This window comes from Vicugna pacos, chromosome 24, assembly GCF_048564905.1.
Source record: "Vicugna pacos chromosome 24, VicPac4, whole genome shotgun sequence".
Classification (NCBI taxonomy): domain Eukaryota; kingdom Metazoa; phylum Chordata; class Mammalia; order Artiodactyla; family Camelidae; genus Vicugna; species Vicugna pacos.
The window spans coordinates 1,578,867-1,596,325 of record NC_133010.1 but is presented as its reverse complement, the minus strand read 5'-3'; the positions used below and the strand labels follow the sequence as shown (position 1 = coordinate 1,596,325).

Below are 17,459 nucleotides of genomic sequence, written 5' to 3'. Positions count from 1 at the left end.
ACAGTGTGACAACAAGAGAGGTACACGTGCAGGACTGAGATTTGTAAAGGTTGGTGGCAATAAACAGTTCTCAGATATGCCATCAAGAAAAGAAAGAGTAAGAGAGCAACAGGAAAGAACAGCTGGATGAATATGAAGATGGGCAGGGGTACAAAGGGGAAGCGTTCATCTAATAAGGACAAGATGTATGAGTGTCAAAATGAGAGAGATGATTATACAGACACAGCAGAAATAGTGGGGTTAAGTGAGAGCAGGAACTCTATAGCACACATTATGACAGAAATTATCTCTAATTCAAATTAAGAGAAGGAAAAGTCAGGTCATGGAAGAAAGTGCTCAGACTCTTCTGAAGGACATAGAGCTGATTTTATGAACAACAGAAAGAAAATTTGACCCTCACCTTTTTTCTTTTTGGTTATACAAGTTTGTTTTTTAATTCAAATGTAGTTGATGTACAGTATTGTATGAGTTACAGGTGTGCAGTAAAGTGATTTGGTTATATATATATATATATATATATAAATATATATATATATATATTTTTCTTTCTTTCCCATTATAGTGTTTTTGTGAGATATTGAATACAGTTCCCTATGGAAGCTAGTTTTAACTTGAAGTTATTTTTTTAGATAGCCTCACATTTAAATTAATGAAGTGATGTCTTATATTTAATCTAGCAAATTTTGTCTCTCCATTCCGTCCCCAGTAACTGAGTTCTAGTTTTCCATGTGACTTATCATGCTGTTTCACACCTCGACCTTTGGCTCAGGCTGCCCTTTTTAGAACCCCCTTCACATCTGCTCTTTGCACTGGGTCTGTCTTTTAAGACACAGTCTGGTCTTCCCAGCATTCCCGGAGCTATTGACATGCAGCAAGTCTCTTCTCTGCTTTGTGCCCTTACTGTATCTGTTCACTTCAGGTGTAGAGCTGTTGAATGGTAACTTGTCTGTGTTGATTCGTTTTCATGTGTCTCTACCTCCCCTAGAGTATAGAGCAGAATCTGTCTTTTATGTATATTGCCAGCTTCTCCCAGGAGAATGCCTATGATTTGATGGATACAGTAACTATATGTTGTCTTCCTGACTGATTGATTGAATGACCAAGTGTAGGAATATGATGTTTTCTGATGTTGGGTTTTTGTTACGTTGTGTTTTGTTTTTATAGGGAGAGGCAAGAAAGCCAAAAACTGGGGGAAAAGAGAACGGCACTCGGGCAATTGACAGTGTTCTAAAGGAGAAGGCAGATCAGAGCAAGTTGATTTCTACTGATGGAGATGGAGCACACAAAAGTGACAGAGGTGGGAAGTCAGGGAGCATCTATGGGTTTTCTTCTCTGCTTAAAAGCTAGTGTGGTTGGAGGGGGGAGGGTATAGCTCAGTGGGAGAGCACACGTTTAGCATGCACGAGGTCCTGGGTTCAATTCCCGGTACCTCCATTAAAAAAAAAAAAAGTAGTGTAAAAAATCTGAAGTGTGTAGATCCAAATCTGATATCCGTTTCTTCTTAAGTGTTTTTCTTTTGCCATCTTCCTTCATAAATATCCCAACTACGACCAAGTTTTCTTCCAGAAAATGCTTCAACCCTCTGAAATTCTTTCGTGCCACTTTAATTTATTGACATATTCATGAATCAAGATAGACTTATGTGTATTTAAACTTCCCAGTGGTGTGTGTTCTCATTAATGTATCTGTGACTGCATTTTGTAGATGCAACACCAGCATTAAGATTCAAAGGAAAGAAAGATGCAGAATCATCCCGGGCTTTTGAGGTACTGTCTTCTATTGTTATTATGTTCAAATGTAAGCATTGCGTGATGTTGAAACATAAATGGAGGGATGTTTTGACTTCACTTTCTCACTTTTACATTTGCCCAGCAAAATTTTGGTTCCTCACTTTAACCCTCACTTAGTAAAGTCATTCCGTGCTACATGTCATGCCACTGCAGAGTGCACTTGTGTTAATTTTCCAGACTCGCCTAATGAAACTGCTGTATGTAGTGCAAAAGCCAAGGCTTAGAAGTCACAGGGAATCGGTTTGGGTTCTGAAGTTACATTTTCTAAAAACTGAAGAAAATAATTCTTGGTCGGCCTGTGACCAGATGTTTGTTTCTTTGTTATAAGTGAATGTGTAAAACTCTTAGATTCAGAGAGAAACAGGTTGTACTAAAAAAAAAAAAACACAAAAAACCGGTGTTTTTGTTTGTTTAACCACTTTGACCTTGGAAAGACAGTGCCTGCGACTTGAAAGCATTATTATATTTGGATTGTCAAGTAGATCTGCAGCGAACATTTCAGGAGAAGCAAAAGCATGGGGAATAGTAATAAATATGTGGGATTAAAATACCGCCAGTTTGGTTTAGTGATGTTTTACTGAGGACAGCCCATTTTGGGTAGAAAATAGCATGCACTGAGTACCTTTATGGCGACCGAACTTGAAGGAAGCTAAGTACAAGGTAGTGATGACCTATTGCAAGGTGATAGCCGTGGAAAGAGGTCAGAAGAGCCTGAACTCTTGGATCTCGGCAGGTCCTGTACTTGAAGTCAGCAGACGTGGTAGCATCCTGGTTCTGACCCACTGTGAGATCTTGGAAAAACTTGTCTGACTTGTTTGAATGTCAGTGAGCTCGTTCAAAAACATGGTACTGATGCCTACCTCTCAGGTTATGTGTCATGAACAAAAATGTGGTAACAAATCTGAAAACACGTTGTCAACTGCAAAGGGTGCTATAGAAATGTAAGAATGATCACAGTGGCCACTAGTGACCTACTGAAATGTTGAGGACACCTTTTTAAAATCTGAAGGACAATAAAGTGGGAAAGTTAGAGCGGGCACGGGGATTTCTCACTTGGGGTATGTTGAGTGTCGGTAGGCTATTATCGGAGATCTCCGATAGGTACGTAGTGCTTTGGTACTTGACGCCTTCTGGGGATTTTCCATGTTTTGACCTTAAATAAATTCCTGTTCCTGAACACCAACTAGCACCAGGCAGTTAAGACACTGAATGTAGCAGCTGAGGGGTTAGGCTGTAGTGGCAGGAACAGAAGAACAAGTAAACAGGAACCCTGTATCAGGGACAGTAAGTCCTTCACATAAGGAACGTGGAGAGCGTGAGGTTCGACAACAGTGGGGGAGTTTGTAGTTAGGACGAGGGTGGAGTAAGGGTGGAATTTAGGTAGTCAGGAAAGAGCTGAGTGTGACCAAAGCTGCCAGGTGACGGACAGGAAGGAGCCAGTCACACGAAGGTCCAGGGGAGGGACGTTCCAGACAGAGAACAGTGGGTGGTGAGAGATGACCATGTTCAATTGAGTGACTTACAGTGACAAAATTTAACTGTTACTTATAGCAGTGTTTACAAACAGTTGTGGGGTAATACAAGTCAGTATTATTGGGGATATACTATGAAGAAAGGCCTTTGTTTTATATATATGTTTTATATGCCATATATTTTCATATTTTTATAAAATTTGCTGAATAATATATATACTTGCATATATAACTTATATATTTTTATATATATATAATAAAAAGGTAAAACAGAGGCTTTCACTCATCGTATACCCCTAACAATACTGATACATCCCTGATCTATTATATATAAATGCTGAAATATATATATTTCTCCACATGCCTTGTTATACTTACATTTTCCTTTTTACTTGCCTTAAGTTTGTACTTCACTAGTCATGTCTCATTTTTTCTTTTCTTCCTCCTCCCCACTTTTTTTTTTTTAATGATTTTCCCCAAACCTAATATTTCTCTGCAGAAAACACTTCCTCGGTGTCTGCTCTTTCAGTCCATCTCACTCTGCCTCTGTGAACATATTTAGTGACAGCTTTCTGTTTACTATGTGTGTGGCTTTCACTCATGAGTCATTGCCCCTCAGAATTACTTTTGTTCTTATTCCTCTTTCTTAGAAGTAACTGACTATGAACAACCATTTGTCTGTAGCTTTTTGGCGAATGGAATAGAAGTAGCTTATACTGTTTGCTGTTCTAACTCATCCAAATAAGATACTGCTAAAAAGTAAACTCTCATATTTCCCCCATGAGAGATCATTCACACATATATAAATCATGCAAGCACATTTCAAAATACAACCACCACTTTAAATTTCTTAATGTGAGGTTTTTCAATACGACTCTAAACTATCAGGTATAAGATTTTGTTCTAGATCATTTTGGTCAAGAAAGTCATCTAATGGATACCATAGTGTTTGTATAATAATCAATGAGGGGTAAAGAAAGTAACATTTTGGGACCCCTGAGGTTATCTGTCATAATCCTCACCCCATGAGAAGATGTAGGTTGGTAAATGACAGACCCGGGACTTGAATCCGTATCTGAATGACTCCAAAGCCAGCGCTCTTTGTGTTAGATCATCTAGGAATGGGGAATGTTACAGTTACTTTATTCAATTTCATATTTGTTGTTCTTAAAGCTGCAATTTTCTTCTCTAGAAAGTCCGGCATCCAAGATTTGCCAAGCTAATTCGGGCCTGGGAAGAACCCGTGATAAACAGTAAGTTATTTGAAGACTGTCTTTTTGTGTTTTCACTGATGAGAAATTACAGATCATTTCATCTACCGTACCTTGTTTTCACTACAGCCGAGGCAAAAGATGGTGTTTTGAAACCAGGAACTAGCACCGTCTTTGAGGACCATAATTCTAATAGTGAAAATGAAGATGCAGTTAGAACCTTTTCCCAACCATCCACTGAAGTTTCAGGCTTTTCTCATCCTGCCTTCCCAGCACCGGAACCTCTCACGTCTTCAGTAGTCCTTGGTGTTTCAGAGGTAAGCCGTTTTGTTTTTAACTTTTCCTTCCTGTGCTTTTTCACTTACCGTCCCCCTGATTCTCATGGGGATGAAAAGGATCCTACAGAGGAATGGAAGTCCTCAAGATCACAATAGAAAACAGTGTGACAACAAGAGAGGTACACGTGCAGGACTGAGATTTGTAAAGGTTGGTGGCAATAAACAGTTCTCAGATATGCCATCAAGAAAAGAAAGAGTAAGAGAGCAACAGGAAAGAACAGCTGGATGAATATGAAGATGGGCAGGGGTACAAAGGGGAAGCGTTCATCTAATAAGGACAAGATGTATGAGTGTCAAAATGAGAGAGATGATTATACAGACACAGCAGAAATAGTGGGGTTAAGTGAGAGCAGGAACTCTATAGCACACATTATGACAGAAATTATCTCTAATTCAAATTAAGAGAAGGAAAAGTCAGGTCATGGAAGAAAGTGCTCAGACTCTTCTGAAGGACATAGAGCTGATTTTATGAACAACAGAAAGAAAATTTGACCCTCACCTTTTTTCTTTTTGGTTATACAAGTTTGTTTTTTAATTCAAATGTAGTTGATGTACAGTATTGTATGAGTTACAGGTGTGCAGTAAAGTGATTTGGTTATATATATATATATATATATATAAATATATATATATATATATTTTTCTTTCTTTCCCATTATAGTGTTTTTGTGAGATATTGAATACAGTTCCCTATGGAAGCTAGTTTTAACTTGAAGTTATTTTTTTAGATAGCCTCACATTTAAATTAATGAAGTGATGTCTTATATTTAATCTAGCAAATTTTGTCTCTCCATTCCGTCCCCAGTAACTGAGTTCTAGTTTTCCATGTGACTTATCATGCTGTTTCACACCTCGACCTTTGGCTCAGGCTGCCCTTTTTAGAACCCCCTTCACATCTGCTCTTTGCACTGGGTCTGTCTTTTAAGACACAGTCTGGTCTTCCCAGCATTCCCGGAGCTATTGACATGCAGCAAGTCTCTTCTCTGCTTTGTGCCCTTACTGTATCTGTTCACTTCAGGTGTAGAGCTGTTGAATGGTAACTTGTCTGTGTTGATTCGTTTTCATGTGTCTCTACCTCCCCTAGAGTATAGAGCAGAATCTGTCTTTTATGTATATTGCCAGCTTCTCCCAGGAGAATGCCTATGATTTGATGGATACAGTAACTATATGTTGTCTTCCTGACTGATTGATTGAATGACCAAGTGTAGGAATATGATGTTTTCTGATGTTGGGTTTTTGTTACGTTGTGTTTTGTTTTTATAGGGAGAGGCAAGAAAGCCAAAAACTGGGGGAAAAGAGAACGGCACTCGGGCAATTGACAGTGTTCTAAAGGAGAAGGCAGATCAGAGCAAGTTGATTTCTACTGATGGAGATGGAGCACACAAAAGTGACAGAGGTGGGAAGTCAGGGAGCATCTATGGGTTTTCTTCTCTGCTTAAAAGCTAGTGTGGTTGGAGGGGGGAGGGTATAGCTCAGTGGGAGAGCACACGTTTAGCATGCACGAGGTCCTGGGTTCAATTCCCGGTACCTCCATTAAAAAAAAAAAAAGTAGTGTAAAAAATCTGAAGTGTGTAGATCCAAATCTGATATCCGTTTCTTCTTAAGTGTTTTTCTTTTGCCATCTTCCTTCATAAATATCCCAACTACGACCAAGTTTTCTTCCAGAAAATGCTTCAACCCTCTGAAATTCTTTCGTGCCACTTTAATTTATTGACATATTCATGAATCAAGATAGACTTATGTGTATTTAAACTTCCCAGTGGTGTGTGTTCTCATTAATGTATCTGTGACTGCATTTTGTAGATGCAACACCAGCATTAAGATTCAAAGGAAAGAAAGATGCAGAATCATCCCGGGCTTTTGAGGTACTGTCTTCTATTGTTATTATGTTCAAATGTAAGCATTGCGTGATGTTGAAACATAAATGGAGGGATGTTTTGACTTCACTTTCTCACTTTTACATTTGCCCAGCAAAATTTTGGTTCCTCACTTTAACCCTCACTTAGTAAAGTCATTCCGTGCTACATGTCATGCCACTGCAGAGTGCACTTGTGTTAATTTTCCAGACTCGCCTAATGAAACTGCTGTATGTAGTGCAAAAGCCAAGGCTTAGAAGTCACAGGGAATCGGTTTGGGTTCTGAAGTTACATTTTCTAAAAACTGAAGAAAATAATTCTTGGTCGGCCTGTGACCAGATGTTTGTTTCTTTGTTATAAGTGAATGTGTAAAACTCTTAGATTCAGAGAGAAACAGGTTGTACTAAAAAAAAAAAAACACAAAAAACCGGTGTTTTTGTTTGTTTAACCACTTTGACCTTGGAAAGACAGTGCCTGCGACTTGAAAGCATTATTATATTTGGATTGTCAAGTAGATCTGCAGCGAACATTTCAGGAGAAGCAAAAGCATGGGGAATAGTAATAAATATGTGGGATTAAAATACCGCCAGTTTGGTTTAGTGATGTTTTACTGAGGACAGCCCATTTTGGGTAGAAAATAGCATGCACTGAGTACCTTTATGGCGACCGAACTTGAAGGAAGCTAAGTACAAGGTAGTGATGACCTATTGCAAGGTGATAGCCGTGGAAAGAGGTCAGAAGAGCCTGAACTCTTGGATCTCGGCAGGTCCTGTACTTGAAGTCAGCAGACGTGGTAGCATCCTGGTTCTGACCCACTGTGAGATCTTGGAAAAACTTGTCTGACTTGTTTGAATGTCAGTGAGCTCGTTCAAAAACATGGTACTGATGCCTACCTCTCAGGTTATGTGTCATGAACAAAAATGTGGTAACAAATCTGAAAACACGTTGTCAACTGCAAAGGGTGCTATAGAAATGTAAGAATGATCACAGTGGCCACTAGTGACCTACTGAAATGTTGAGGACACCTTTTTAAAATCTGAAGGACAATAAAGTGGGAAAGTTAGAGCGGGCACGGGGATTTCTCACTTGGGGTATGTTGAGTGTCGGTAGGCTATTATCGGAGATCTCCGATAGGTACGTAGTGCTTTGGTACTTGACGCCTTCTGGGGATTTTCCATGTTTTGACCTTAAATAAATTCCTGTTCCTGAACACCAACTAGCACCAGGCAGTTAAGACACTGAATGTAGCAGCTGAGGGGTTAGGCTGTAGTGGCAGGAACAGAAGAACAAGTAAACAGGAACCCTGTATCAGGGACAGTAAGTCCTTCACATAAGGAACGTGGAGAGCGTGAGGTTCGACAACAGTGGGGGAGTTTGTAGTTAGGACGAGGGTGGAGTAAGGGTGGAATTTAGGTAGTCAGGAAAGAGCTGAGTGTGACCAAAGCTGCCAGGTGACGGACAGGAAGGAGCCAGTCACACGAAGGTCCAGGGGAGGGAAGTTCCGGACAGAGAGAATAGCGGGTCACATCTGCTCATCACGGTACTCCAGCATCTTGGAGTGGCCAGGAAGCAGCAAGAGCAGCAAGTGGGTAACCGTCCTTAGAGTCACTGTTATTATTGTTGTGTGTAGAGAAGAGAATGTGCATCATAAGGGCCTGGCACATGAGGGTGGTCACTGAAGAGTGTTCTTCTTCTTCCCTAAGTAAAGTAAAGCTTATGGTACTTTTTTGAAGAGCTGCATAGCTACGTTTAAAATTCTTCTTCTGTTAATTTAAACGAATGTTTTTCTTTCTACTTTGGTACTTTATTCAACTATTTTCCCTATCAATAAAAGTTTTATCAAATAAGAGATTCTGCTGAGCCTTTGTTTACTGAAATGTAGCGGTTTCCACAGTGTTCTGTTAATACTCAACATGACAGGCTCCAAGGCTTGTTTTCATGCCATGTATGTTATTTTAATGCTAAAAACAGTATCTGTCCTAAGAAACATTTTAAATGTATAGCATACTTATTAAACAATATATCTAAATATGTATTTTAATTTTTTATTGAAGTGTAGTCAGTTTATAATGTTAGTTTCAAGTGTACCTGCAAAGCAATTCAGTTATACGTATAAAAATACTTATGTTTTTTAAACGTCCTCTTCTTTTGTCGAGGAATGCAAAATGGAATTAGGTGCTTTGAAGTTAATTCTTTGTTGAAATCTGCATGTCAGTCAGTATTTTGTCTGTGAAAATATTTGCTCTAGCTTTCCATGCTCAGTTTACAGAAGATCAAAAGCCAACTGAAGATAAAAGATAGACTTGCTCTAAAGAGTGCATATGAAATTTTCTATTTAAATGTTTGGGTTTCCAGGATATGCTTATTTTGTTTTCGAGTCTAATTGCTTTTAAAGTAGGAAATTAAAAAAAAATAATAATAAGATAGGAAACGCAGGTATTTTCTTAGAAAGGGATCAGGAAATCTTTATGCAACTCATTATTAATATTAATTTTAACAGAGTATCTCTGAGATTGAACTACCGAACCGTGTTGATCATTTATCTGGAGCTGCAGGTCTAGGAGAAAAAAATACATTAAATGGACAAATAGAAAGTAAGTACTGTATTTTATTCCAAAAAAAGTCATTTTACAGAATGTTGATTTAAAACATGGATTTGGATCTATTCTCTCAGCCAAAGAAAATCACCTGTTGAACATACAGTGAGAAAAAAGAGGAGAAAAGGAAGTAAATTGTATATCTTACCAGGTGTCAGCAACAGATTAAACTAGAATGCTGTTTAAGGAGCTCAGTTGTTAGTTTTGTTTCAAGATGCTCTGTGACCTGAGGACAGTCAGGAAACCAGGAGGAGGGAAGGAGGGAGTGAAGAATGAGGGAGGTAGAGAGGAGGGGAGTAAATGAAGGAAAAGGAGGGGGGTCCCTGGCAGGAGGTGGTAATGTAGAATAGTTCTTTAGAAGAAGGAAGAGAAGAGTGTTTGAAATGAGACGGGTATGAAGTGAGCTCCTTCCAGCACCAAACCTTGTCCGGGAGGCACAGCAGAATGTCCCACTCGCCCGTCCCCTGACCGTTAGGAAGGCGGCGAGGACTGCGGTACCTGATCACGCGGAGCTGGGTGTGGCTGCCGGTGAGCACAGGCGGGTGTGGTCAGCTGTCAATGTCTCGACCTTCGTGTCATGCAGCGTGTTGCTGCCTTATAGGATGGTGTCTCATAGGCCAACAGAAGAGAGTGGGAAAGAGGTGGAGAGCAGGGTGCGTTCCGGGGAGGTCAGGGGAGCTGGAGCCTGGTAAAGAGTCCACTGAAAAGTCTGCAGATCCTGATGCAGTTTTTGGGGAAGTGTTACTGGGAGACGCATGCGGCTGTTTCAGAGGGATCGGTTAAGTCCGAGTGCTATAGAAGCAGACTCGGTATAGACCAGAGTTTCTCAAATTTTAGTCACCTGGGGACCCAGTGAAAAGCGCACATTCTGAGCAGTGGGTCTGCATTTCTAACAAGCTGTCAGGTGATGCCCTTGTTGCTGGTCTTCAGATCACGCTCAGAGGGTAGACTTGTGTTTAGGGGAATCTGGAAGAAGAGCCACTGGGAAGTTAAAGACAACAGCAACAAGGAAAGGCACGATTTTGTTTTTCTTTCTGAGCACGTTCATAGCCAGAGGGAGGCAAAGAGTTGAAGTAGAAATTAGAGGTGTAAGCTACTGCTGCTAAGCAGAGAGGGAAAAGAAGTGGTGAGGATCGTCCATCAAAAGAATAGAAAAGGGGAAGAATTAAGACCACAGATGTAGAGGTACCTTTGAAGAGGAAAGTGAAAGGAAGGAAGGAGGAAAAAAAGCCGCAGGTAGGTGATTTTGGAATTGAGGAGGAAACTTGAGAGAACTCCTTTTCGATGGCATCAGTGTATTTGCACTGAAGCCAGGTTAGATCATTGCCAATCCAGAGAATACTGGAATCAGGAGGGGGCCTAGAATTGGGGTAAACCACAGCCTCTCCTCCTATCAGGCTTCAAAGATAAATGTTGTATTGGTATTTGTTATTCAAATGAGACTAACTTGAATATGAAGCACTGGCTGTGTTGTTGTTGTTGTTTTTAATATATGTTATTTTTTGATAAGATATTTGTTTCAGAAGAATCCTTTTATACATTAGCCTGATTTACCAAACCAATTTTGGAAATAAAAGAAATTAATAGGATTCATTCCATAAATGCTAAAGTTGTTATTTTCAGTGAATACTACACAGGTTTTGAAACATAAAAGACTTTTAATGTCTAATAATTCTGTGGCAATGAAATTTTTTTTGATCACCAGATTTCAATATTGAAAACTCAGTATACATTCTTTCTTGCATGAGTGGATCAAGAAACTTTGATGGCTAGAGGATCCAAGAAATGTAGGCATACTGGTAGCCCATGTGGATATGGGAAAAAATGAATATTTTTATGAACGATTATTCTACAAGTGTGTATCCAGGCTGATCAATTCGTAACACTTTCTCTGACGAGAAGTGAAGTGCACATTCAAATGAACTGCCATCACAACTGTGGACTTCCTGAATCACAGGACAAATTGAAGAGCATGATAAACACTTGTAGTCTAAGTGTCAGTCGCATGAAAGATGTGCTGTTGCATTTTACCATCAGCTTTCACTTTTGTCTTCTTGGAGCCATAACTTGTTCCTCTGATTACAGATCGCTTTTCTCCTCCTCAGGCAGCATGTTCACACTTGTATATGTGCACGTTTCTATTTTATAAAGTCATTTGAAACGTACTCGTACTTTTGACATCTTAACTGCATGTTTTGTTAAACCTATATTCCTGCTCTTTATTCAGTATCTATAATGGATTCATATGTCTGTCTTGTTGCTGTCCTAACTGCCCCTGAAAAACAAAACACCGAAACCTAACGTGTTCATTTCCAAAGCAAGCATGAGGATTGCGCTCAGTACTAACCGCATGACTGGATAGTTGGCTTTCATATTTACTTATAATTGATTATGTGTCCCTTTTGGCTTTTAGGTTCTACTGAAAAACATCCTCACCTGAAGGTAAAAACTTTTATACTTTTATGTTTAATTTTTTTTTAATGAGGGTACTGGGAATTTAGCCTAGGACCTCATGCACTGCTAAGCAGGCACTCTGCCACTGAGCTAGACCCTCCCCCCTTGAATTATTACTACAGATTGTATCAAATGCACATGATTAATCAATTTGTTTCAAAAACCATTCAGCCTGCAGTTGGAGTGAAAGATTCTGTTCCTAAAAAAACACGAGCAATGAAGAATTTACAAAGATTCAAATCAGGTAAATTTTGCAATACAAATTTAACTATGAAATGAAGTACAGTCTTCTTATTCCTAATTCCTTCTATTTTTTCTAACTTAATTGAAAGTGACATAAGTAAGGCAGATGTTATGATCGGTATCCATGTTTGAAAAATATATATAAGCGTAAGAAATAGAGTTTTAAAATGTCAGCTTTGACTTGGATGTTTCTATTGATGTTGGGAGACACCAAAGTGCTCAGTTTGGAGTCCCTGTACTTCTCAGGGATTCTGAGAGATTGATTATTAGGTTCTAAGATTTTTCCAGAGTTTTAAAATGCTTAATTGAATTCTGACCTTTACGTAGAGCAAAGCTTCACTTGCTAACATGTCAGTCATATTTCACTTTAATTATTTCATCTAGCACTATCACATTGATGATATTTATTTCTGTATTTATTTATTAATGAAGGTCCTAGGGATTGAACCCAGAACTTTGTGCATGCTAAGCATGTGCTCTACCACTGAGCTATTTCCCTAGCCCAAAGGTCTTAAGGCAACTGGATGTTTTGATTAGCGCTCTCTCTCTCTCTGTGTGTGTGTGTGTGTGTGGTGTCTTTGATTATTAAAAATGATGGAAGTAATTAGTCCTACCTTAATGTTTGGTAGATATGATCTTTTAAAACAATAATCCTAAAAGTTTTTGGGTTTAGGATTTTTTTATACTACTAAAAATTATTGAAAATTCTGAAGAACTGTTAAGTGGGTTGTATCTATTGATGTTTAGTATATTAGAAAATAGAACTGAAAGATTTAAAAAACAAGCACGCACAAACATTCCATTAGCCATTAGAGCTATGATGTTCTCAAATGTCATGTATCTGGAAACCTCCACTGCACACTTAACAGAGAATGAGAATGAAAATAGCATTCAGTATTATTGTGAAAATAGTTTTGACCTCCTGGACTCCCTAGATGGAGGGAACATGGGGCTTCAGGGCTTCTCAGATGACACTTGAGAACTGCTGTTTTAAACAGGGTTCATGGGTGTGAAATAATAAAGGGGCCCTTGTGATGAGGTGGGCTTTAAAGTTCGCGTCTACATTTCTTGCCTTTTTTTCTTTAACTTGCCTTAAAAATTTTGAATCTGACAACTTAATTCTTTTTAAAAAAGTAAAACATTTTTGTTATGTATTTCCTGTCTCATGGCACTCTGTACTCTTTGGATGTAGTTTGTACCTAGATTTACCCTATTTTTATATGGAAAAAATCAGTCACTCAAGGCTATCCTTTCTTATATAAATTTATGATGTTTATCCAAGGCTTAAGGTAAGAATTCTGAAGATATTGGTACATTGAGGAAAGACTGCCTCATTGTAATTTAAGTAGTACCATTCAGTAGAAGTTTTCTTAAAGCCTGCATCTCTAGGACTCAATATTGTCATGCATATTTAAACGTCCAGTAAATGGCTGGTTAGACATACATTTTGTTAATGAAAAACTTCATATGTTGAAGAGTCGTAATTATTCATAAAGCTCTAACAGAATATAGACTGTTTTCTAGAGAGTGATGAAGGAATCTAAATTAGTAATACTAGAAAATTAAAGGTAGAAAAAAGAGAGACAGTGGTTCCCTATATGAACAGCAATGACATGTAAAGTGCAACCAGCTGGGAAGGAGCAGTGTGTTTGGGGGAGAGGAGGGCGTGGGGCTGCTGCTCTGGGAAGAGAATTCGTAAAAGTTAGTCAAGTTTGTATTGTTATTCACATTCTAATAAGTGGAAACTTTGTTTTCAGGTCCTTCAGACTGGGTTTCTACTAGTTTGAGCCTCAATAATGAGGCTGGTCAAAGAGCCAAGCATTTGAAAGTTGACAAATGTCTGTTGGTATCACAATCAGTGACCACAAACCAGTCAGCACCCACAGAACTGAGGCAGACGGCCCTGGTAGATAAAGACCGGATGAATATTGGAGCCGTGTCTCTGTCAGAAAACGCAGCGCTCCGTGGCCTGTGTGAGTCACAGCTGCCAGAGAACAGAAGCAGCAAAGAAGGTAATAAAGCAGCACAGAGAGCTAGCCATGGTCTACCTGTGCGTGGCTTCACCGTACTCTGACTTTGCAGAAATCATTTTGTGGCAGGATCTCCTTTGTGTTTACTCCTTTTATGCAACCTACAACCGGACAATACCTTTTTGCATGACATTTACATTCAACCTCTGACCAAAGCAACATATTAAATAGCAAAGAGAATTAGGAGAAAGTAAGTTCGTTCAGAATAGTATTTAGCATACTCCTGAGAGCGGGTAGGAGGATGATGTCTAGAGCTTTGTGAGTAGTTGGGAAACCTAGGTGGACATCCAAAGATTCCCTTCTCAAAGTATGGTTTCTTAGCTTTATTTTTATCTAGCTCTGAATTTATAAATATTTGTTATAGCTGTATTCAGTGTAACTGAAAAAGCACCTCTGCAACTAAATATCAAAGTATTTCTAGTATATTCTCTGCCTTTATGTATGTTAGAAGTGGCTTTCCCAGCGGTAGTGGCAGACATTGGGAATTTGCTACACAGGACCTCCTTCTTAACTGTGTCCGCACAGTGTATCAGCTTGTTTTATTATTTTTAATGGATTGGTGGGTCGAAAAGGATATTGGTTTTTAAGGAGTGCTTGATCACTTAAAAATAATATATGGAATATCAATTCTAATTCTTCTAGGATACCCAGTCTGTTGATTAACCACATCTAATACGTGTTCTACTTTATATACCAATTAATTTAGTGCCTTAATCAGTGATATAATCAGAGCTGTAGTAATAAGTCCTACAATGTTTTTTCTGCTCCTGTAGTTTTATCTTTTCTATCCTTACCTGCAGAATTAATGTTGTATTTGGAAAAGATTCTCAGTTATCTCCTATAGTAGTGACTACAAGCTCAAAACTGAAAGTTTTTCTAATAAATAGTTTATACACAGATACTTTTAAGAGAGCAGATACTCTACAGCATGGGAGCAAAGAGGATAGACATGTAAAGAAATAGTTCACAGTTCAGCTGGTGAAGACACACTAGAAAAATCTGTGAAGTACCAAGGTAGCTCCAAGGAAAGAGATCCCTGTGTCTCTGCGGAAAGAGAGCTATAATCAAGGAGGACTTCACAGAGCAGGCTGAGTCTTCAAAGAGGCAAAGGAACTTGTCAGAACAGTAGAGGGAAACGTTTCAGATAAAGGAAAGATAAAAGCATAAAAAGTAGCAATAATTTTGGAAACCATGAATGACATTGCTCTTGAAGCTTGGTATGTTGTTAAAAAAGGTACTGTTAGGAGGTAGAGAATAGAGTCTATCGTGACTTTGTATATTTCTACTGTATTTTTAAATTTTGTTTTATTTCTCTTTGTTTTGTTCATGTCTGGTGAATCAGTTTGTGAGTGAAACTTTGAGATGTTTGTATGCCTTTAATCTGGTAACATCAAGTATTTCCCAAATAGTTTGTTGAAGTTTTAAATAGTTAGAAGTATTTCTTAAAGAAGTAAATATCCGGCTAAAGATTAAGCTTAATTAAAACTGTCAATTGATGAAATGTGTTTTATGTTTTTATAAAGATGATGCCTTTTATCTAGCTGTTCTAGATAAAAATGAATTTTAACTAAGCATATTCATTTTTCAGCAGACCTAGACTTAGAAAGGACATCTGAGGAAGAGGAAGAAAGACTTGATGGAAGTGAAAATAACCACTCACAGGTATGTAAAAATGTAAATTTAAGTTTCTGGTTTAATACTGTTTTCTGTGCTTTAATAATACAGTTCAAAAGAAATTGCCTTTCAAACTAGACTTTTAGAGTCAATAAATAATTAATATTTAGTTTTTAATAGCATTCTATCTAGTTACAAAACTTAAAGTATTGTTAGGATCTATAATCATTTATAGTTAAACTTTATCCTTGGAACTGAGGCAAAAAAACCTTCCTGAATATTGTTTTCCTATGGTAAAAAAAAGTTATAAAAGATAGAGTGGAAAAACAGAAAATCCTCCTTTGTTGTAGAAACATTTACTTAAAAATCATTTAGAAACACTATTGATAAAGTTAGCCTTTTGACAGAAATCAGTTCTTTCGAGAAGTGTCTGTTTTTGCTCTCATAAAAAGATGGATATCTATCACCTCTGTACACTGAGCATATTTTATAACTATGTTGGAGACACTGTGAAATAGCATTATTTATTCGTAGGTCAAAGAGCAGATGAATTCTGTGGATGGCCTCGATGACTTAACTCTGTCACCGGGGACAGCTTCCGAGGATTCTGAGTCGCTTTTCCATAACTCTAAGAACACCCTGAGGCCAGTCAAACGACTTGGCCGGGAGAGTGAAGGTAGGCCCCCCTTGTGACTGCACAGCCCATGTAAGTGTCTCGCGGTGACGTGCGCACACCCAGCGCTGCCCGGGGAGCGCGGCTGCGTCACAAGCCGCTGCGTCTCAGAAGCCTGCTCTGTGTTGAAGCAGAATCAGACGTGTGCGCTGCCAGCCAGGGGCTGTGGCCGTCCCCTCTCCTTGTGCTTTCTGTTGCCTCTGCTGCTCCTACGCCTTCACCCGGGGTCAGGTCATCGCTGCTTTCCTCTTAGAACGCTGAAATCACCTCAGGACTTTCTTGGCCGCCGCTCCGCCTCCTGGGACCTTGGTCTACACCGCAACCGTGATTACTAGACAGTTTTTAAAATTCAGGTCTTTGTTACCTCCTTGCCTAAAATCCAGCTTCTGCTTCTGTAGCTCCATGGTTAAAGGCCACAGTCCTCTGGCTTCATCTTGTTTCCTTTTATTACCCTTCTTTCCACATGAGTTTTAGAATCAGCTTGTCAATGTAAAAAAAAAAAAAAAAGTCTGCTAGTGTCCTGGAAATGAGATGTAGATTATGTTGAATCTGTAGATTAATTTGGGGAGAATTGACTTCTTAACAATACGGAATTTTTAACCCCGAACAAAGTTGATTTCTCCATTTACATAGGTCTTCCTTGATTTTCTCAGTAATATTTTAGAGTTTTTAGTGTCTGGGTCTTTCCGTCTTTTATGAGTTTACCTGTATTTCTTATTTTTCAGTGAGGTTATAAGTTGTATATTTTTATTTATTTGTTTTAAAATAATGTATTTTAAATTTTAGTTTCTGATGATAGAAATACAGTTGATTTCTGTATGCTGACTCTGTGCCCTCCAACCTGGCTGAACCTATTTGTTAGTTCTAGTAGCCTTTTTATGGATTCTCTCAGATTTTCTACATAACCAGAGGTGGTCAAGCTTTTTCTTCTTTAAACTACTGTCTTACTAAAGATAGTTCACATTTAAGACTTGCAGCCAATAAATAAATACATTCCCTGTCACAGCTAATCAGCTCTGTCACCGTTGCAACAAGAGTAGCCATAGACAATACACAAGTTAATGGACGTGGCTGTAATGGATGTGGTAAAAGTTTATTTACCAAAGCAAGCAACCCAGCCCACAGGTTGGAGTTAGCTGACTCGCACCATATAATCATATTCCCCGCTGATTAGCTGACAG

The 17,459-nt window shown here is 38.7% G+C and overlaps 1 protein-coding gene across 3 annotated transcripts in view; it reads left to right on the top strand.

The window, feature by feature from the left end:
- The window catches only part of LOC140688958 (ankyrin repeat domain-containing protein 26-like), a 55,546-nt gene that overhangs the window by 15,505 nt on the left and 22,582 nt on the right, over positions 1–17,459 (top strand). For 2 of the 3 annotated variants that reach the window (XM_072948915.1, XM_072948913.1), the window contains exons 12-23: positions 1,165–1,297; positions 1,705–1,766; positions 4,455–4,515; positions 4,603–4,790; positions 6,075–6,207; positions 6,615–6,676; positions 9,168–9,261; positions 11,678–11,706; positions 11,890–11,962; positions 13,719–13,973; positions 15,580–15,653; positions 16,140–16,281. In XM_072948915.1, coding sequence (XP_072805016.1) covers positions 1,165–1,297; positions 1,705–1,766; positions 4,455–4,515; positions 4,603–4,790; positions 6,075–6,207; positions 6,615–6,676; positions 9,168–9,261; positions 11,678–11,706; positions 11,890–11,962; positions 13,719–13,973; positions 15,580–15,653; positions 16,140–16,281 — 1,306 coding nt within the window. The remainder of the gene's footprint in view (positions 1–1,164; positions 1,298–1,704; positions 1,767–4,454; positions 4,516–4,602; positions 4,791–6,074; positions 6,208–6,614; positions 6,677–9,167; positions 9,262–11,677; positions 11,707–11,889; positions 11,963–13,718; positions 13,974–15,579; positions 15,654–16,139; positions 16,282–17,459) is intronic. The other variant, XM_072948914.1, reaches the window with a different exon arrangement.